This window comes from Capsicum annuum, chromosome 9 (genome assembly GCF_002878395.1).
Source record: "Capsicum annuum cultivar UCD-10X-F1 chromosome 9, UCD10Xv1.1, whole genome shotgun sequence".
Taxonomy (NCBI): domain Eukaryota; kingdom Viridiplantae; phylum Streptophyta; class Magnoliopsida; order Solanales; family Solanaceae; genus Capsicum; species Capsicum annuum.
The window spans coordinates 181207686-181230794 of NC_061119.1; the positions used below are offsets into that span (position 1 = coordinate 181207686).

Here is a 23109-nt window from a genome sequence, read left to right on the forward strand (position 1 = left end):
CGGATATATCATGCAGAATTATTCATAAGGATTTAAAACACGGAATGAAATCACCATATTGGCAAAATGATAGCGCATACACAGATTTGACCTCCTTGCATCAACAGTACATATGTTGATGCCATGAAGCCATTACCTTATTGTTCATTCGTCGATGTATATTATTTTTCCCCCTTTTGGGGTATTGTTAGAGAGACGAGATAGCACAGATTAAGTTTTTATTCGAGACTTAGTTTTGGATTCACTAAAACCTGACAAAGCTAGTATACGAACGTCATACAGGACAAAACTGTAATGGTTCTCGGAAGAAGAAAATAGAACAAATTTTGAAACAATAATATCATTGCAAAGGTTCAAAAGAGACATTTTCATTCTAAAGTTAGTGCTTGCTTATTTCCCGAAAAGCACTTGTTTTGAGAAAAAATATTTTTAAAAAAAAGAAGAGTGTTTGGTAAATTTACAAAAGTGATTTTGAAAATAAGCAGAAGCAGTTTTTCTTCTTCTGGAAAGAAGCAGAAAATTTCTGTTTTTCAAAAAAAGCAGAAGCAGAAAATTATTTTTTTCATGACTAAAATATCTCTATCACTCTCTCTCTCTCCCACACACACTAATATATATATATATATATATATATATATATATATATATATATATATATATTCTTGCTATTATATGGTATTGTAAGATCTGTAATTTAAATGGTAAAACTTGATTCAATCTATTAGACTTAGTAAATTCTATTTTATAAAAAGATCATTTTGAAGATAGTACTGTGATCTTTCAGATCTACACTGTAGGTTGTTTACCTAAGCATTAATGGTTGGCTTGTCGATGAAGATCCAGCGGACTTACAAATGGTTATTTTTAAACTTTGGACTATCCGATGGAGGAATCTTTTAGTTAAAATTGATCTAGCTAATAGAAATAGGATTGAGACAAAATTTCACTAATTTAATTATCAGATCTGACTCTCTTATATAGTATTGAATTGAATACTTGAAAAAAATTTTATGGAACCTAATGATCTCTTGATCCAAGGATATGAAGCATTTAAATTATTGTTGTTGTTGTTTTTAATCACTCTCTTGTAAATTTTCCATTGCATTCCTCCGTCCCTTCTCTTTTCCTTCTAAAAACTCCTCATCCTCTTCATCCACTTCAACTTCCTACAATTCTCCTAATTCAAAACTCAAAGAAGAGATTATTTTCTCTGATTTGCATCAATCAATTAATGACTGGCAAAATTTCAAACATCCTCAAGGTCAAATTTATAAAGCTCATTCTAGATGGCGGTCTCTAACAAGTGACTATCATATTTCAAATGTTGAACAAACCATCCCTCTTGAATCAGATCATGAAGAGATCAAAATTCTCAATCCCAGGACTATAGAGAGATGTAAGCGTGAGTATAATTACCTCTATTTCGGCTTAGTCCAAATTGCAGCTAAACCTCTTTCCTGAGAAGGTTTAGATACCTCTCTTCTCCTTTGTCTTAGAGACTCCAGGTTTCTAGACTTCAATGATTCCTTGCTAGGATGGTCGAAATCAGCCTTTGTAATGGTCCAATTTATTTTGATTGCTTTTCAAATTTTACTGTATCCTTAAAGGATCTAAATATATTAGATTCTTTAACACTTAATGTTAAGACATCCAACTATAAGATCAAATCTGGGTCTCTCCCAATAGCCATTATTTTTAGAGTTCAGTATAAGGCCATGAATATCATCTTTGGTTCTGGTGCTCTAAAAATTAGCTACAAAGGAAAAATTGTCCTCTTCCAAAACTGACCTTCAACGGTCTCACTTGTTGGTTCCCAAGCCGATCTCTTGAAATCATGTATCCTTGCCTCAAAGTTAGACGTTGCAAGAGGCAACTCCAGCAGAAAAATTTGAGAATACTACAGTTTCTCAGATCCAACAGTTCTCCATAGAAACTTTCTCTATCTCCTTTCAGAGATCTCTTAGCCGAAGAGTTTCTAGCTCCCCGTCAATTCTTTTTGAGATACAGACGTCTAGGAATTTTGTTTCCTCATTTCCCTTTATACTCAAGACTGTTAACTTCGAATATAGAATTCCAGTAGCCAAATATTCTGTGGAAACACCTCTTACTGAAATCCATGATGATCTACCTCAATCACCAACCTACTCGGCCTTAGGTAGAGAGCTAGGGGTTTTAAGTCAAAACTTTCACATTGATAAGGAAACACTTAGAATAGAATTTTATTCATCTGCAAATAATTTAAAACAAACTTGGTTTTTCAATCACTTTAAAAAAGATGAGAGAAAAAATATCCAAGAAATTAATTATAAATTTTTAAATTCTGTCTAGAAATAAATTAATTTCTTTGAATGGTTTGAGGCCTATGTCGAATATCATCAATTAGATTTTCCTTTTTCTAAATCAATTAATGTTTCAAAAAAATATAAAACCATAAACGGGGCAGATATCACCGCTGAACATCTGCCATTACAAGGTTTTACTATTTCGCATGCTGATAGCTCAGTCGTTGCTTCACCTTTCAAGAGAAAACCTGAAAATGAACCGTTTACCGGTAATAACTATACGAATCAGTATCTTCATACTTTTGGTGAATATTTGACTTCGAAATCGTCTTAAGCTCTTAAACCATCAGAGGCGTCCACTTCTTCCTCTCCATTATTCAAGCCTTATGAGATTCCTAAAATCTTTATTAGGGAACTTCAAATGAATAATTCAAAATCTTTTCTATAACTCTCTGACCTTCAGCGAAGGATCATACAAATTGAGAAATCTCTCAACCTTGTAATTCCTAAAAACCCAGGTGTTGGCTCATCTGCTACAGTTGGGGTACTCCAACAGAGCAATTTAGAAAACAGCCAGTCAGAGGAAGAATCTCCTCTTGAAATAGCTCCTGTCAAAACTGAATCTTTTAGTTGGCATAAGCCACAAAAACTTTATTACCCTAAAGCTACCCGTCCAGACGTAGCATTAGAGGAGAGACCTAATGTTATGCAAAATAATTACAACACCAATAATATCTATGAATGAAACATAGATGGTTGTTCTAAGTATAACATTCTCTCCAAACTTTAGCAGATAACAATGGTTGCCACAACCTATAGAACTGCCCATAACTGCTCAGATTAACTTACTACCCATATCCTCATAGATGAATTCACAAAGCAGCTTAAAGGGTGGTGGGATACCTATCTTACTGATAAAGATAAACAAAATATCTTTCAAAGTATTCGATTTGACTCCTTAGGAGAACCAATTCTTAAGGATGAAGAAACTATTCCAAATTCTACGAATATAATTTACACTACTATCAAAACTTTCATAGGTAGTTCGAGTATTTTTAGAGAAAGTTCCTCTAAACTACTCAACAATCTTAAGTGCAAAATGCTTTCTAATTTTAGGTGGTATAAAGATTCTTTTCTCATGAGGATCTATGAAAAACCTGATGAAAATCTCCTGTATTGGAAAAACAATTCCTAGATGGATTGCCTAAGTCTTTTAGGGACCTAGTCAAAGAAGATCTTCAAAACTAATACTCCAACGGTATAATACCTTATGAGAAAATCACTTACAGTCAGCTCACAAGTCTAATCCAACAGGTTTCCCTAAAGATCTGTCGACAAGATAAGATACTAAGGCAACTAGCTAAAGACAGGGCTCAAACCCGACGAGATTTAAGGAGTTTTTGTGAATAATTCGGCCTACCTCCTTGTACGAAGAAGTCTTATAGAAAAATCAACCTCAAAAAGAAAATTTTCTACTATCAAGCCTAATTTTTTTCGAAAATCAAAATCTTCTCATCCTAAATGGAGAGTCCAACGGCAAAACCAACTCTTCCTGCCTCCAATAATGAAAAATGTTATATATGTGAAAAACCTGGTCATATTGCCGAATATTATAAATTGTCTAAAAAAGTTAGAAACCTTAACCTTGATGATTCTGTTCTTAGCCAAATCCAACATCCCTTATTAGAAGAAAGTGGAGATTCCGATAGTGCTAATGAAGAATTTGAACAAGAGTTCAACCAAATCAAAAATCATGACTTGGAGTCCTCCCAGTCTGACCAAAAAGACCAACCCCAGATCAATCTTCTAACAAAAGAACAAGATCTCCTTCTAGAAATAATTAGCAATTTGCAGGATTTTGATCAATAGAAATATTATCTAGACCAATTTAAAAGAACTCTAGCTAATCTTTCTACATCTTCGTCTAGAGTATTTTCTCTTCCCCAGATTGCAAATACTTACAACATCACTGACGTTCTGAATAGTTTATCATCTAGTAAACCTATGGCAGTAACTATCCAAGATCTCCAATCTGAAATAGTACTCCTTAAAGAACAAGTTAGGGAAATAAAAGCTAGACAAGACTTGGATCGACTTGTCCTACAATAATTTTTTACAAAGGCTGAACAATCTCAGCTAATAGACGTCACTGATCCAGTGGATCTAGAAATAGAAGAAGGAGATTTTCTTGTTCAATATATTACAAGAATATCCATCAGGAGATGGCATACTCGGATAACCTTGATCATCAACAAGTCATGTATCATAGATATCATTTCCTTGTTTGATACTGGTGCTGATCTTAATTGCATCTAAGAGGCACTTATCTCTACAAAATACTTTAAAAAAAAACTAAGAAAGCCCGTAGAGCCCCAAATGGTAGTAGATTAGGAATCAGTTACAAACTTTTCAATGTCGAAATACAAAATTTCCTAGAAAATTTGCTTTTTTCATCTTATACCTCCTTTGTCCTAGTAAAGGATATAACCAGTCCTGTAATACTAGGCACTCCATTCATTGAAACCTCTTATTCCTTTTAGGATCACTCATGTGGGAATAACTATTGAAGACAAAAATATGTTCCTCCCATTTAAAAAGTCTCTCATTCGAAAAGTTTTGTCCTTTTTAAAAAAACAAAGAGGGTCAAATCAATTTTCTCAAGGAAGAAATAACATTTTAAAGACTGCAGCAACAGCTTCAGGAATCTTCCTTTCAATGTAATGTCAAGGCCTTAGAAACAAAGATTGAAAGAGAACTTTATGCTGATTTGCTCACAGCCTTCTGGAATTGCAAAAAAAATATTGTCAGGCTTTCTTATGAACCTGACTTTAATGAAAAACTATCCCCACCAAAGCCCGACCGATTCAAATAAATCATGAACTGACAATTCATTGCCAGACAAAAATTAATGATCTTTTTCAAATACAGATCATCTCACCAAGTAAATCCCCTTGGAGTTGTGCTGCTTTTTATGTCAATAAAAGTTCTGAATCGAACAAGGAGCCCCTCGTTTGGTTATCAACTATAAACCTCTAAATACCGCCCTCCGACGGATTAGGTATCCTATTCCAAACAACAAAGATTTGCTCTAACAGTTTTATGCTTCTACAATCTTCTCAAAATTGATCTAAAATAAGGATTCTGGCAAATCCAAATTGATCCAGGAGATCGATATAAAATAGATTTTACAGTACCATTTGGCAGTATGAATGAAACGTAATGCCCTTTGGCCTAAAAAATGCGCCTTCAGAATTTTAAAAAATAATGAATGATACTTTTAATCCTTTTTAGAAATTCATAATAGTCTATATTGATGATGTCTTAGTGTTCTCCACAAGCATTGACCAACATTTCAAACACTTGAGAATTTTCTTCAATGTCATCAGGAAAAATGGCTTAGTTTTGTCCAAAACTAAGTATAGTCTTTTTTAGGTCAATATTAGGTTTCTCGGGCATAATATCTGTCAAGGTACTAATACTCCTATTCAACGGTCCATTCAATTTACTGATAAATTTTATAATCAAATTCTAGATAAAATACATCTCCAAAGGTTCTTAGGATATTTCAATTATATAGCAGATTTTATTCCTTGACTTAACAATTTGTTAAAATAACTCCATGACAGGTTTAAAAAATCTCCTCCACCATGGACTAACATCCATACCAAGGTAGTCAAAGAAATCAAATTGAAGGAAAAAAATCTCCCTTGCCTGTCCCTCCTTGATCCTTCTGCATTTAAAATAGTTGAAATAGATGCATCAGATATAGGTTACAGTGGCATTTTAAAATAAAAAGGAATGATAAGGAGCATATTGTGGCATTTGCATCTAAGCATTGAAATAAAGCTCAACAAAATTATCCAACTATCAAAAAAAAGATTTTAGCAATTGTGTTATGCATTTCTAAATTCCAAGCTGATTTATTAAATTAAAAATTTTTACTAAAAATAAATTGTAAAGCTGCAAAATTTATTTTACAAAAAGATGTGCAAAACCTAGCCTCTAAGCACATATTTTCTAGGTGGCAAGCTATTTTATCTATTTTTTATTACGATATTGAATATATCATGGGGAGCTCCAACCCTATATTAGACTTCTTACTAGTAAATTCTTCCAAGGGAGATAAAATGTCCAGAAAAAAAAACTATTCCATAAATTTCGGCTCTTCCATCCCCAAAAGAAACCACCCAAAAAGTTGTTACCCCACAGCAAAAAAATATGATTGCATCCAAGCAACATTCAACAAAAACGGCTAAAGCAGATCAACCAAGATATCAAACCCCAACTAATTATGCCATGCAGGGAATACCTCAATTTTTTATGATGCAAACAAGTCCAAATTCAATATCAATTTCCAATCCCAAGAAATGGACTGATTTAGTTGAAGAAGAAGAAGAAGAAGAAGAAGCTCAGTTAGCCCAAACAGTATCTGTCCTATGGACAGAAGATGATTTTAAACAATGCCGCTTACTCATGGGGCTTAAAGATCCAACGACCATGACAGTTGCCAACAGAAAGGATTATCTAAGAGATTTGTCAGATCTTTCAGAAAATATTTTCTTCAAAAACGGAGGCCTCAAGCCATGCATCATTTTCTCATTCTGTGATTTCTAAAAGCACTATAAAAAATACAATGGGGGTAGAAAATCCTATCAATTTTTTCTTTAATTTTTCACAAAATAATTCAAATATTTGTCTTATACCAAGTAAAATAATTTCCTCGCCTATAGCACAATCAATTTCCTCTAGTAAGGATCCTCCTCGGACGATTCAACTTATTTCAAAAATGATAATGGTTTGCCGCTAATCCAAATTGAACCTGAATATTGGCACTCCAACCTCCAGGAGGTAGCTAAGCAAATACTTAGCCCTTCAGCAAATTTTTATTCAAAAAGCTCATGCTTATACCCAAAAGCTTTATGAGTTTGTCCTCACAGATACTAAGTCATGTCTATTCAAACTCCAAAAAGATAAACAAACCCAAACTTATGTTACTCATACCACGGTTTGAATTAACAGAATAATCTCACCCAAGAATGGGGTATGATTCATTAAAACATCAGAATTTAACTGATGTTTTTGATCCCCAATATTATAACTATTTTGACTATCAAAGAGCGTAGATAAATACCTTCACCTTTCAAAATAAAACTGGCAAACATTCTTGATTTTTCCTCTGGGGAAAGCAACTGGCTTCGAAATTTTCCTAGTGGTTTCTGCATCAATGGTGATCGATTTATGATCACAAGTTTGAGATTCTTCCTCCCCCAGTCCGAGAAGGATATGAATATTTTACACAGAGATTTCATGATGTTCACCAAATTACTCTACTTTTACAATTTTTTCACAAGTTTCATATTCGTGGATATTTTCTCAAAAATTTATCTTCCACAAATCGGGGGGGGGGGGGGGGGGCAAAAGGGGCTTTCATGGTTAGTTCTTCAAGGTCATTGCAAATGGTAAAAAAATTGAGATTCAACGAAGGCTTACGTACCGGACATAGAAAAATGATTCTGACACAATCTTGAATATCTGGCTCCAACAGATGCTGCCCAAATCTCATTTTTACAACAAAAATCAATTACAATTACTCAATTAGCAAAGTCGAGAAACTGAGGAGATTTTATTCAACAAATGAAAAAAATTCTCCAACAAATTAAAGCTGAAGTTCCCAGCTACCAACATTCATCAAAAAATTGACACAGATGATGAAGAAGAAATTCAATCAATTTCACATCACCAATTAGTCATTAACATCATGACATCAACAACCAATTGCTGAAAATTATTGTGGGTGTGTATTGTAGTTCACTGTAGTAATAATTAAATATGCTATTGTAGCAACACTATAGCACTTTTACTGTAGCTTATTTTTTACTATAAATAGCCTACTTCTCTTCTTGAGAAGGACACATTTTCTTTGGAAGAAGCTCTCTCTCACTAGAAATCTTGGTTAGAGTTTGCTCTCTCTCTTAAATTCACTTTTGATATTTATATCAAAATTTAATTTTTCTAATTATGTCTTTTTCATTACTTTACTAACTTGTCTTTTCATTGTACTTATCACATGTGATTGGCACCTCCACCTACTTTATTTAATTAATTGCATCATTAGCATATGATTAGTCCTGCCACCTAATTTATTTATCGCATCATTAGCATATAGTTGGCTCTGCCACCTAATTTATTTATTGCATTTTCTTTTATATTCTTGCATTATTTACATATAAGTATTCATTAACTTATTTCCTATATATATAAAATTAACATATCTTATAAATATAATTAAAGTTTGATTTTAATATTTTATACATCATATTTACGTCATAATTCTTTATTTTATTTATGATTTATATTTTATTATTTTATTTTCACTCATTTTCTTTAAATAAATTTAAAAAAATCATTGATGATGATCCGAAGAATATATAACTTTTTATTTTTTACTATTAATGATAATAAATGACAGATAGATTACGTTACAAGATTAAATGATATTTTGACAACACTTGTAAATTTTTTCTCGAATTTTTAATTTTACAGAAATAATTCATGAAAAGTAACATATTTATTACCATGTAGTTACATATATGAAGAAAGAGATGAGATTTCTGGTATACTATAAAGAAAGAGATGAGATTTCTGGTATACTTTCAGAAATACAAGACAGATCTTCTACTAGTATGGAGATATTGCAAAATAAAATTAGTGATGTAATTATTGAAAATTTTGTGATGTATGAAGGACTAATTATTTTTGTCGTTAATTTTTTCATAAATAATGATTTAATTTATGAAATAATTTTTATATTTTTTTTTGATATTTTAAAATGATATTTAAATTATTTAAGTAATATATCATTATTAATATTTTTAATGTATTTATGTATATAAATGTTGATTGAAAATTTTATAGTACGTGCTTTTTAATAAAATAAAATTAAATTTTAATTAAAAATATTATAATTGATATATAAAATAAATTTTCTCTATAAATTAATTTTAGTAGTAAGAGTATATTGATACATGTCATTTTTTTCTTATTTGTCTAAAAAAAACATTTCTTATAAAAGATTATTCAAACACAACCTGTTTATCAAAAGTACTTTTCAAATGAATTTATCAAATATAAATTATTATTTTTCAAGGCACATTTTTAAAAAATTATTTTATAAAAATGTTTCTTAAATAAACAGTTTTGTAGCAAGCAGTCCCAAACGTGCTCTTAGTGGCCCTTTTCCTCTCCTCTCCTTTCTCTATCTTCAATCCAAAACAATCACAATGATATTTGTTCAATGGTATAGATAAAACAAACAAAAGCCACATTCATGGAAAAGACATGATCTACTTTAGTTCTAATACCTTGAATTGGTTGTGCTTTACTTTTTTCCCCTTACATTTGACACCAAATCCTTCAAGAACTTTGCTGATTTCGTGATTGGCGAATTCACGGCCATCAAGTTATACAAAACATTCTCAACTTCCACAATTGATGGCCTTGTTTTAAACCTTGAAACCACCTTCAACTCTCCATCTTCTTCAACAAACACGTACCATTTCTCACCACTCAAAACACCATCTTTAACACATTTAAACATCACTCCTTTTCTATTACTCAATATCCCTCTAACCTCCAATCCCATAAATGAATACACAACATCAAATGAACTCACAAATCCACTCAACTCACAAAAACTCCCCTCTTCATCAAAGCCCCAATTAGGATTGAAAATCACCATGGGCTTCGGGTACAATGTATCAGCAATTTCCTTCATTAGTGCTAATCTTGAAGCCTCTGGAGCCATAAAAACTAACACATCACCAGAATTTTCAATTCTTGATGAAATATCCAAATTTTCAATGATGGTGTTTGAAGACTTTTCCTCAAAAGCTGTCTCTGCAGCTTGTGTTAAGGTTTGGTTAGGCCATAAAAGAAGAATCTTGATTCTTGGGCCTTTTCTTTTGATGATCATGCCACCAAAAATATCAACAGCAAGCTGACATATTGCAGATGGAGACTCATCAAGAACTGGAATTTCGACACGAAATCTTGGTTGTTTGAGTTTCTTGAGTCTTCCAACAAGCTTGGGATTGTTAAGTGGTTTTTCTAAAGTAGTTGAAAGAGAGAACTTTGCTTGGGAAATGGCATCTTCTTTGGTGGTAGGTGGGGTAGGAGAACAGAATGAACATTGAAAAGGTGAAAATTTTGGTTTTGGTTTTGGTTTTTTTGTGAAGAAAACAGGGAGATAAAGATGGTTAAGTTGTGTCGCTCCTAAAGAGCTTAAGGGATTTAAGTACGGCAGTTTACTCAGGTGGAAATGAAGTAAGGGGTGGGAAATTTTCATGGATTGTGTATGGAATTTTAGAAGATTGGAAGCCATTTGTAGTTAATTCTTGTCAAAAGGGCAGAGTTTGGGAAAGAAATAGTTACAGTTTTGGGAACACATGTTCATCTGGATAAGGCTGTATAGAAGTTTTTGTGGCCGCACACAACTTGATATTGTAAATCCTTGGTTGTCACTAATGAATAGTTGCTAGCCCGGGTGCTCATGGTTTGGTTTGAATTGTTTTTTATTAAAATTATAATTGAATTAATTAAATTGATTTATAAAATTCTAAAATCAAATCAAACTACATAAAAATAAAAAAGAATATCGATTTGGTTCGATTTCACTCGATTTTTTCATTTATGATTAGCTAATGATAAATCGATAATAATAAAATAACGGGACATGAGATAACTATTTCAAATGAATGTTGGGAATCAATAAATATCTCTCTAGTATCACAAGATTAATGTACTTGAATCTTCTATTATTTTTCAACATTATTTTCAAGTTTTAGTATGTTTACATTGCATAAAAATATACATTTTTAAATGGAGTGGTCAACCTTTAAATAATCAAAAGAGGCAAGTCGTTGAAGAATAAAAGGATATCTTCACAAAAATAAAAAAATATGCACGGGGTTTAGGAAAGAGTCCCACCAATTACTCCAAGGCTCCCTTTCAGATGAATGTCTTAGTAAAGAAAATAAAAAACTGAAAATGCACCCCACCCCACATATCCTTATGTTAACAAAATAATTATAAAAATTTCAACTAATGATATATCCCTATTGTATGTATCATGAAACTGATTATGTATCTTGACAGATTCAAAATCGAAAAAAAAAATGTATCTGAAGCTAATTATGTACCTTTATAAAGAAAAAAAATGCATCTTTGTTGGATGTATCAGGACCTAATTATGTATCTTGACAGACCCAAAATTGAGATTTTCAATAATTATGTAAAACACTAGAATTTATGTTGGTTGCCTATTAATTAGATAATTAAACTTAAAGTGTTGAGTTTGGACATATTTTTTAAGAAATGAGATTTAAAAATATAGTAATGCATGTGAAATAAGTAGACAAAAATTAAATTAATAATTAAAAAATATAAAATCTTATATTATTTATGCAAAAATGATATTATATATTCAAATAATTATAAAATTTATGTATATAATATATTGGTTCGGTTTAGTTGTTTTTTGATTTATTTTTTTTCTAGTAAAATCATAACCAAACTAAATATTATTCATTTTTTAAATTTAAAATCAAACCAAATCAAATTAAAGTTAATTTTTTTAGTCGATTTGATTTAACGTGAGGTTTAACTTTTGTTTTTACCAAACCATGTACGCCCCAAGTTGCCAGTTTGAAGGGGACAATCTTGCCATCGTGTTGATAATCCGTTTAATAACATGGTTACTTAGTTCGTAAAAAATGGTTTGTGTTTGAATATCTTGTATGCTTATAAGATTTTTTAAAATTGTACTATTAAACATTCAATAAAATTTTTGTTGATATAAAATAATTTAATAAAGGGTAAAATGAAAAAAAAAAAAAAATTAACAACCTACACTATTTTCTAGTTTAGAGAGCTGACATTCTTTTTTGAATGGATCAGAAAAGAAACTCTCTCACATTTACTAAAAGAAAGTGCACACATTAAAATCAAAACTAAAAGGTTGTAAAAAACTACTTTGTGTTTTAATAGTCCTAGAATTTTAGACCAAAAAAAGGGTGAAGGTTTATTTGTGAGTGAAAAGTAATGTTGAAAAACTCATTCAAACAACTTAACTCTAAATTGTATGCTTTGCTTTTCCAATCCAAAACTAATTTTGTTTACAATTTTACAAACAACTAAAAAATTGGAACCATCTTATTTGCAAGTTGAAACCGACGACTAACTACTGCAAATTTGGTTGGCATTTTAATTTACGTTTTTCTAATGAAAGTATTATGCAAGAACTTTTTACATACACGTCTATTATCAATACATAGTACAGAAGTATGTGAACAACATTATGCTGTTAAAAGTAGTCAACCTCACATACGAAAGAAAAGTGCAACATAAACATTAACTTGCAAACCTGGATATCAATTGTTTATACCTCAATTAATTTGTTTTTCTCTTACATTTGGAAGAATTCCAACAAAACAATCTTTCTTCAAAGAAATTTATTCTTTTTTTTAGCAAAAAAAAAAGGAAGATTAAAAAAAGGGAAAAGGATCAAAAATACCCCTCTACTTTTATTTATTAGTTAAATTTGTCTCTCGTTATACTATGTGGCCAGATATGCCCTTGTCGTTATACTATAGGGTCAAATATGCCCTTATCATTACCAAACTTCACATATTTACTCCTCAATTGGATGGAATCCCCAAATAAAATTTTTAAAAAATTGATTTCACTTAAATTATCCAATCATCTCATTTAATCCGATTCGAGCCGCAAAAAGGTATTAATTTTAACATATCAAATAACAATAATTAGTTATTTCATGTTTTACCATTTACATTAATTACTTATTCCTTAAATTATTTTCAAGATTAATACTAAACATCAATTAATAGGGGGAATGTGATGAAATGGTTATGTCAATCATTATTTTCTTAATGAATTAAATAATAATTTATTTTTTAAACAGTAACAAATAAAAGTGAATGGAAGAAATAATTTTTTCTCATTCATATCAATATGCGTCGTTCTTTCAGTTCATTGTGCTTTTGAGAATGGCATGGAGGAGTAACTTGATCATTAGTTTGAATAAACTAATAGTGATTGAATTTCAGCACGTACATGTTGTAAAATTATGATTCATTACAACTCATTTGATAAGAAGCCAATTTATTTTCACATGTTCAGATTTAGTCTATATCTAAAATCTTGATTGATTATGGATAAATATTTATTCAAATTGAATAATAAAAATTCTGTCAAAATAGTTTTCAAAACTTTTATTAGTTGAAATGTTATATAAAACTATAAAAAATAATAATAATTTTTATTGGTTTCGATTGAGCAACCGCATGCATAAAGTTGTGAAGTATATAAAAGAAATGCAAGCAAATACCAAGAAATTAAAAAAATGGAATTGGGTGTTATTTAAACGGATTAAAATTAGTAGGTGGCTCGGGTTAAGTTAAAAAGATAATTGGATAATTTTAAGTGAAATAATTTTTTTTATTTGGTTTGAAAATTCCATCCAATTGAGGGGTAAATATGTGAAGTTTGATAATAGAAAGGACATATTTGGCCTTATAGTATAACAGCAAGGATATATTTGGTCCCATAGTATAACGAGGAGCAAATTTAACCAATTAATGAAAGTAGAGGGTCATTTTTGACCCTTTTTCCTTAAAAAAAGGTAAATTATGACACAAGGAACTCACGCGATGAAAAAATGATTACTAATACAAAGGAGTAACCTTGTAAATACAAACATGGCAGTAAGAAAAAATAAGTACTAATACAAAGGTGTAACCTTGTAAATACAAACATGGCAGTAAGAAAGCCCCACACTATTACTGATACAGAGGACAATACTTTATCCACTATACAAATTGGAGGTGGATGTTAGAGGTATTTAAGTTTCTCAGTTAAAAAGCAAACTGCCACACAGAATTATAGACCAACCAATTCTAAAAGCTAGAACGAGAGGTTCTGCCAAAAAGTTAGCCAATGCTTAAGCGAGAATCAATGGCACGCAAGCTAGTTTGACGCCTTGGGATTCCAATCTCACATGCATTAACCCGTGCTGCAAATCGAAGTGAACACAGGGATTCACCCACAGATGGAGGATCCGGTGAAACAGTAACAAACATTAATGTCTTCGAGTTACCACCTAGACAGGGCTAAGTAAAACATGCAATGATCAGCGGGCGCTAGAGAACATTAAATATCAGCATAGATAAGGGGGTGTGAAACAAAAGGTGTGAACATAGTGAGCACTTCACAACTGTTAAAATGAGATTGGAAACATACAGATCAACCCTAGAAGTACTACCTTTTACTCTGGAGTAATTTATTTTCTCTACTAGCTGAGTTATGGAAACGCCTTACCCTACCCCACCCAAGGAAATTAGACCCAGAATCGTGTATTTAACTAGGAGCTGATTTTTACCTGGAGAAGGTATGTAAGCTTTGAGTTCCTAAAAGGCACATGCTCCTCTTTCTTCGCTAAAGCAAATATGACATCACTTAGAGATGATAGACTCTTGTTGATGGCCTGAATGAAACTCACGGATAACAGGAAAATAAGTTAGAGCAACATCTTGGAATGTAGAGAAGCTCTTGAAAAGAGATTGAGAGTTTCACGCAAATACTTGAGTTTCCTTTAGCCGATCTCCAGTGGACCCACTCTTGGACAGACGCTCACTTCCAGCGAGATCAATCAAATTGAGTACACCTTGCACTTGTTGCTCGGTACTCTGACGTAAGATACTATTAGTCAACTGAAAGTATTTATAAAAGAGGCACAAAATGGCATACTAAATGTTAGTTAATGTCTGAACCTCATTCACACCAGAAATTCTCAGAGTAAAAACAAAATGGCTCCTTGAAGATTGCTGGTTCATCTGAGTCTTCCCAACAGATCTACACAAAGAAGAAATGCAACAATAACTCAATAGAGCACAGGTCTCACAGATTTTAACTTCATTCCAGTCCAAATATATGAAAACTTGAACCCCCTAATACATATTAAATGGCAAGCAGTCGTATCAAACATATTGAAGGTACCAATGACAAAAAGAAGTGTTCCAGCAATAAATCAAAGATATCAAAAGGAATTAAAAAGCCTATTTTATGCAAAGGCTGACGTTACGCACCGTTCATTTTTGTTGAGCTTTAAGTTCTCGTGCATGCTCAAAGTTGTGCAAATAATGTGTTTGACATGGTGGGTAGGTGCTCAATACTTAAAATTATATTTGGGGTGATAGGGATGTAAAAAAATAATTGGAATTTGATTTAAATGCTAATGGAAAGATGTCAAAAGTGGCGCATAGCCTTACTTCAAATATACACAACCATTAAAAATTAATTTGCCTATGTTTTCAGAAGGAAAATTGAAGCTCTTAGGATCTAGTTTCCAATGGTTTAAAGTTTCATCAATGGGACATCTCTGTGCAGTGTTACGCCAATTTTGCCCCTTCTCTGTACACTATTGAAGAAGATTTACATCAAACACTAGCACTCAGTACTAACCCACTGGGATAATGCTATGTATTGATGATCAATGGTCACCATTACTACCCTCCAGAATGCAAACTAGGCACTAAAACTTGAATGCTAGGCACTAGAAGCCTCATAACTCACTGGAAGCAGTGTTCAGGGAAGCATGACGCGGAAAAAGGCGACAAGGCTCCGCATCACGAATTACGCAAAGCGTGAAGCAATGTGAGTGCATCATTGAAATGAAGCAGTGAAGAAGAAGTTGCAGTAGTGGTAGCCGCACAGTGAAGAAGAAGAAGTTGCAACAGTGGACTTCAAAGTTAAATTTAGAAACTTGCAGCAGTGGTAGTCATTGAAGTAGACTCTTTTTTTAATTTAAATTGACCCTAAATATAAAATCAACACTAAGTGACTTTTTTTAATTTAAAATTGACCCTAAAAATAAAATCAACATGATGCGCTCACATCAGCCACATGCAGCCAGAGGGGTTCACATCATCGCATTATGCGATGATGCTAGCGCATTCATGAACACTGACTGGAAGGATTTGTGTTAGACATTAGACTTTGATGCTCAACACAAGGCTTCACCAATTTCGAGAACCCCCCCAAAATAAGACCCAAACTCCCCGGTTTCATTTTCTTCTTCCTCTCAAGTCTAGGGTGCAAGGATATTTTAACCCCGAATCACAATTCAACCAATAAGGTAATTAAATAAGGAGTTATTGTGTCATTTTGTCTAGAACTCAAACTCCGCCAACTTCTTCAAATTTCAAGAAGCAAGGATTTTGGTCCCTTGAGGTAACCTTTCACTTAACTTGATGTATTGAAAATAGATTATGGATAAGTTGATTTTATTTGGTATCCCATCTGGTGGAGGTTTTAGCCATGATTCACCTCAAAGTGGATGATGAATGAGAGGCTTTAGCATTTAATTTGATGCTCAGCACTAGGCTTCAGCAATTTTGTGTATAGATCAAATGTTCTTTGGGACATTGTGAAAACATGAGTTGACTATGCCTTCAGGATCAAAGTCAGTGGAGACCTAACTTCTTGAAATGATTCTCCTCAGCTAATGCTTGTCTCACTTGTTTTAAATGCATAAATACATATCTTAAAGGTTGATTTGTGAACTCACACGTATGGGGACAAGCGGGTACGAGTGTTACCATGCAATAAATTTATGACAACTTGATTCAAACGATACTTATGATAATGTCTAAGGTTCTATAATTACGACTCGTGGTGTTCACAAAAAGGAAAACGATATATGAATGATTTGATGTTCACAAATGATTAGCACAGACGATAAAAACATATCTTGGTTGTATTTTTTTCCCTTTCATTACTCTTTTTATATTTAAGCAGTGTCCCAATGACCTTATGATGTACTTTGATAATCTTAATTTTGGCCCCTTGGCATATATGCTACTCTTGTTGTGATTAAGACTGTAATATTGAAGTCGACTTCCTAATGAAATTCATCAGGTTCTCAGAGTCAATATGAGGGTGTCATTATGGGCACAATTTCAATGATAGATGTACAGGATAAGGATTTGTTCGGCAGGAGAAACTTTGTCGGATGCCAGTCTTGGTCCCCTAGCTTGGGTCGTGACAGATGACATGATAAATTGCTTGAAAGATTGAAGAAAATATAACCCGGTGGTTTACCTGCTTTCTGCTGCCAACCCAAAAAGTTTAGAAACCTGACTATAGCAATGAACATCCACAACTGTCAGGTCGGATACATGGGTATTGCCATTCACATCATGTTTGATGGCATATTGCTTTCCTACATTTTCTGGTCGAGATGCATCAAAACTGGATGAACTTGATGGTGATAAAAGATCCCGAATAGTTTCATTGTAAATTTCAAGCATTGAGATCTGAAATATGGTGAAAAGGCTTCAGAGGAAAGAAACAAATCAAATAGAGCAAATCAATCACAACAAACCTCCATTTGCTAACCTGCATTTTATAGTTCCACCCTTGGTTTTGAAGAGACTTCCTGGTCTCAAATACCTGCTCTAAAGAGCGTGGTATAAGCCCTTTCTGATTATCAGAGTCTGGCTTGCCCACCATTGTGTGAGTCTTACCAGAACCAGTCTGACCGTAAGCAAATATGCAAACCTGAAAAGGAAAAGGGGGGTAATAAACTAACAATTCTTGTGAGGCTGCAGATAAACATTTGCTTTCTCATCCAGCAATAATTGGAACTTTAAAGATATTAATCAATCCTTATTTTTCAAATGTAGCACCAGTTAACCAGAAACCTCCAACGGAAACATAACTAAGAATGCTAACGGAGTATTGATTTTTTTTGCAAGACTTGGACGTTATTTGCAGTAGTGCACAAAAATTAAAGATATCTCACCTTATAACCGTCAAGAGCACTCTGTACAAGTTGGGATATCTCAACAAAAACATTTTCTTGTGAAGCCTCAGGCATGAAAACTTTGTCGAATGTGAATGATTGTTTTTGTCCTTAAATAACACAAAATTCGATATTCAATATATCAAAATAAAAACTAAGGGAAAAAACAAACTCTTTCTGGTTGAATGCATTGGAAACAAGTGCACACCATTTTGTATCAAATCGATGCCTCTTCCTTGTGCTTCTGTTGATGTTGGAAAAGACATAACATTTGTTTCTGCACTGACAGTGTCATCAGACAATAATGGCCTCACCCTGCAGAAAACTCTAATATTGCCTTTCAATTCCTGCATTGACAGAAGATACATAGTGAACATCTAATTCGAATCCAAAAGTCAATTTAACGTAGTCCACATTAGTGATTGAAAAGTACCAGTATAGTATTGTGCAGTCTTTTACGTAGTTTCTCTCCTTCAACATTTTTTGTTTCGGCATCAGCAAGACGGCTCTGCAACTCAAAAATAACATTTTTCTGCTCTTCATATTCTTCTTTTGTCTTCACAGCTGACACGTTCGACATCTAACAAAGTGATTAAACATTTGAAATAGTTGAGAGGATTATCTTATAAAAGCTCATGAGGTTAGAGATATAACAATGTAAGTCCAAAGAAGGGTCACAGAACTGATATATCACCTCTAGTCTCTTTTCTGCAAAGGCAAGTTGTTGCTGCAATCTTTTTATTTGTTCAGACTGAGACAAACAGGTATCCTGAGAAATAATTCAGAAAGAGATTACAATTTGATGTGCGTGTGTGTATATATGATGTGCGTGTGTGTGTATATAATAAATATGGGTTTGCCTGGTTGAGATAAATCAAAACGAACAAACCTCCAACTGATTGGTCTTTATCGTCATGCCTTCTAACTCTGCCACAGATTTTCCAGTCCAATCTTTATATCTTATTACTTCAGCTGTTAGAACCTGGACTTGTAATGATTGCTGAGCACGATCATCCCTCATTTTTTGCAGATCTCCTCGCAAGAATCCTACCTCACTTGCGAAAGCCTCTTTTTGTTTGACAGCCTCATCCTGAACAGCCTTATGAAATCAAAAGGTAAATAAGAACATGAAAACGTTGATGACAAACAATGCCTAATCTTTAGATTACAAAGCTGAGTCGTCTAGATTATCAAGATGAACAAACCATTTGGTGCAATATATCATGAAAAGCCCAAAATGAATCATTAAATTAATCACCCCAACACAATACACGTAACACCATCGTCAAGCAGAAAATCAGACAAGAAACATCTATATTATTGATGAACCATCATTCAGAAAACTGAAAAGAGTTGTATAACAATAAAATTTTGGACAGTTTGCAGAAATCAACAAAACAAACGTGGGAATGTGTTAAATATTCCTTATTGCGGCAGGGTACAGGTTTCCAGCAAATGCATAATAGATTAAGTCGCACAAAAATGCAGAAGAAGTAATTGCATATATTCATGAAAGTATCACTAGTGATGAGCTATATGTACAACAAAGCAGAAGAAACAGCTACTCAAAGACTTACTCTAGAAGAAGTGAGCTGTTCCTGTAAAGAAGTATAATGACCCCTTAGTCCACTGAGATTTTCAACCACTGCAGCTTTCTCCTTCTCCACACGCTTCAGTGTTTCATTGACTGTACCAAGGTCTTTCTGGAGCCTACTGTTATAATCCTGTAAATTCTTGTTGTACTCCTGCAACCCCTTGTACGTATTACTTAGTGACTGGATCTGCAGATATGAGAGTTTTTAAGCGGTGTTCTTACCAATGAATTCACAACTGTAATGAAGCCAAAACAATATGTGTGAGATTGTTTCTTACCTTCTGATTTGCACTAGCAATGTCTTGTTGAGCCCTTTTTAGCTCTTCTGAAAGGGAATTTTGCAGTTTCTCTGCTGTATCTCTAGCTTGTTTCTCTCTACTATAAGAATCCAGTGCTTCCTGATGAACAATTAAGAAATTTAGAGCAAATTATATCTACAAAGTAAGCTACAAGAACATCCCAAACTTAAAGGGCATGATATTGCCCTGAAAAGCCTACCAACTTGGCTGACTCCTCCTTGGCAAACTTTTCCTGGAGTGCCTCAATATTATTTCTCAAGTCCTTAATGATTGAATTCAACTCTTCTTCTTTGACTTTCATTTGAATCTCTAATAGAAAACGCAAAAGCTAGTATAAGTCTAAATTTAATTTCAGGGCACAAATATATACTATTGCAACACAACCATACCCATCTCATAGCATTTTTTCTCAGCAGATTCTAACAAGCAGTTGAGTGATGCCTTCTCTGTAACATAGTTTCCTTCAAGCTGCTGGAACCACTTAATACATAACTTGAGTCTTCTTACATACTCTGACATAAGATCACATTTTTCCTAATAGCAACAATGGAAATTTTGCATCAATAGACATGACGCAGATACATAATGAGTTAATATGAAAAACAGTTAACTTTCCACGCACAGCATTGGCTACTCGATAACTTACTGTTACCATTAATCTGAAAAATAGTTCATCCACTTACCTTTATATTATACTTGTTCTTGGTTTTCAATTTCTCCGAGAGTAAAGCTTCAATGTTTTCTTTACTAAATTCAACTATCCCGCTGTCTGAACCTGCAGTACTCGGCGGACCACTAGTTGGAGGCACATCTGCAACCCCATTCACCACTGCAAATGGTTGCCGGGTTTTTACACCAGTAGCTGTGGACGGCATTTTTGGATTCCCTATTCTCCGTCTCTTATCTACTGAAACCTCACCTGCTGTGTAGTTACTCTGCAACCCAAAATACTAAATTAACAAAAAATAGGAATTATTTACTTAAACATCAAAATAAGGAATGTTCAAAATGTACAGTACTACTCAACCAAATAACGGAACCCACAAAAGAACACGAGGAAAAACAACAACATACCCACCGTATCCCACAAGTGGAATTTGGGAAGGGCAGAATGTATGCAGACCTTCCCTCTACCTCAGGGAGGTCGAAAGGTTGTTCCACAAACACGAGAAGAAAGATGCAAACAAATTAGGAACTTCTACCCTTGAACATCAAAACAAGAAATACCAAGTTGAACATTCCGTCACGATACAACAACATCAACATACCGAGTAAAATCCCACAAATGCTGGCTGAGGAGGGTAGAAAGTACACAGACCTAACCATTACCTCGTGGAGATAGAGAGGCTGTTTCCAAAAGACCCTCGGCTCAAGTGCAATAAATGCACGTAAAAGAAGAAGAAAGCCTAGCAATTAATAAGGAAAGCATTGCACAGCCCAAAAGAAAGGATCAGTAACTACATCGGCATAATGTGATAATTGACACACAACAAACAACATATGGTGATAGATATCAACAGTAAGGACTACAAGAATACTACGACAAATACCAACAAGCCTAAAACTTTGAAAAGCAACAGAATCCACAACCAAAAAAAAAAGCAAAAACATTGAAAGGTATGATCAAAAATTTGTCCGAAAATGTACCGAAACGTAAAATTCGTCGGTAGAAACAACACAATCAGAGGAAATGAGCATAACCCAAATACAAACCAATGAGGATAGAAAAAATAAACAAATGCTTACGCTGGAAGTGGTTGAAAGAGTATTAAAGGGCGGTTTGTTCTGATTCTTCGAAGCCATTTGAAATTACTCCTACTAAATTATAGTAATGCAGAAAGAGAAAGTGATCGGATTTCGGAAATAATTACGAAACTACAACATTGGTAATTGAAGAAAGCAAAAACGGGCGGAAATGGTTCAATTTTGTCGATGTGATTGTTTCTACAACGCCGAAATCGGCGGTGGAATTAGGATTGAAACAAAGGCGTAGTTGGAGGAGGAAGAAGGGGAGGGCGGAGCGGGGTGCTGAAGAATGAGATTTTGAAAATTTTTGAAATAGGGATCTGGCGCTGCGAAGACCTTTACCGTTTGGAAGCACTTCATAAAATGTTTTTACAAGTGATTTTGATAATCAAATTATCTTTTGAATAATTTTTCAAGAAGTGTTTTTTTAAAATAAATGATCAAAAAGAACATCTATCGATAGACTTTTATTATTAAAATCAAATTATAGAGAAAAATTATTTTAAATATCTATTAAAATATTTTTAATTAATTTTTTTAATTTAATTAAAAAGTACGTATTCTAAAATTTTCAATCAATATTTATATACATAAATGCATTAAAAAAATTAAATAGTGATATATTACTTAAATAATTTAAATATTACTTGAAACACCAAACAAAAATGAATACATAAGTTATTTCATAAATTAAATCACTATATATGAAAAAAGTAACGACAAAAATAATTAGATCTTCAGACATCACAAAAATTATCAACAACTTCATCCCTAATTTTATTACGCAATGTCTCTATACTTGTAAAACATCTGTCTTGTATTTCTGAACGTATACCAAAAGGTTGGTCTGCTTCTTCGATCTCTGTGATGATGCCTTCGTTAGCACAATAGTTAAAGTCTTTTTTAATAGTATATTTTTACGGTGTCAAAATTTACTACGAATAAGCAGTCATCATATTCATTATATATATATATATATATATATAGACACACACACACACTATATTTTAACAAATATGTCACTTTTCATGAATTATTTATTTAAAATTAAATATTAGAGAAAAATTTATATGTGATATTAAAATACAATCTTGTAACATGATTCATCTGTCAATTGTTATCATTAATAATAATAAAATAATTTATATATTCTTTAGTCATCATTATCAATGATATTTTCAAATTTATTTAAAGAAAATGAGTGAAAATAAAATAATAAAATATAAATCATAAAGAATTATGACGTAAATATAAAATATAAATTTTTAAAAATCAAACATTAATCAAACTTATAAGATATGTTAATTAACT

At 32.8% G+C, this 23109-nt stretch overlaps 2 protein-coding genes across 5 annotated transcripts; both read right to left on the reverse strand.

Moving 5' to 3' along the window:
* Window positions 1-5766: 5766 nt before the first annotated feature.
* On the reverse strand, window positions 5767-10840 carry LOC107842345. 2 transcript variants are annotated; one of them, XM_047397111.1, is made up of 3 exons: window positions 9644-10840; window positions 7777-7830; window positions 5767-6012 (listed from the first exon to the last, which is right to left on the reverse strand). In XM_047397111.1, the coding sequence occupies exon 1, from the start codon at window positions 10660-10662 to the stop codon at window positions 9661-9663; it is 1002 nt and encodes a 333-aa protein (XP_047253067.1). In that variant the 5' UTR covers window positions 10663-10840; the 3' UTR covers window positions 5767-6012; window positions 7777-7830; window positions 9644-9660. The 2 variants fall into 2 exon arrangements, with proteins under 2 accessions (XP_047253067.1, XP_047253066.1); XM_047397110.1 differs by having other exon boundaries at window positions 7777-7840.
* A 3161-nt stretch (window positions 10841-14001) lies between these two features.
* Window positions 14002-22166, reverse strand: LOC107842346 (kinesin-like protein KIN-14N). 3 transcript variants are annotated; one of them, XM_016686129.2, is made up of 17 exons: window positions 21799-22166; window positions 20736-20987; window positions 20442-20586; window positions 20252-20361; window positions 20032-20151; window positions 19737-19940; window positions 19049-19258; window positions 18854-18928; window positions 18593-18739; window positions 18368-18506; window positions 18160-18269; window positions 17754-17915; window positions 17457-17671; window positions 15128-15209; window positions 14939-15043; window positions 14737-14841; window positions 14002-14467 (listed from the first exon to the last, which is right to left on the reverse strand). In XM_016686129.2, the coding sequence occupies exons 1-17, from the start codon at window positions 21853-21855 to the stop codon at window positions 14288-14290; spliced, it is 2418 nt and encodes an 805-aa protein (XP_016541615.1). In that variant the 5' UTR covers window positions 21856-22166; the 3' UTR covers window positions 14002-14287. The 3 variants fall into 3 exon arrangements, with proteins under 3 accessions (XP_016541615.1, XP_016541613.1, XP_047253068.1); XM_016686127.2 differs by having other exon boundaries at window positions 20736-21002; XM_047397112.1 differs by having other exon boundaries at window positions 14287-14457; window positions 20736-21002.
* Between the last annotated feature and the right edge of the window lie 943 nt (window positions 22167-23109).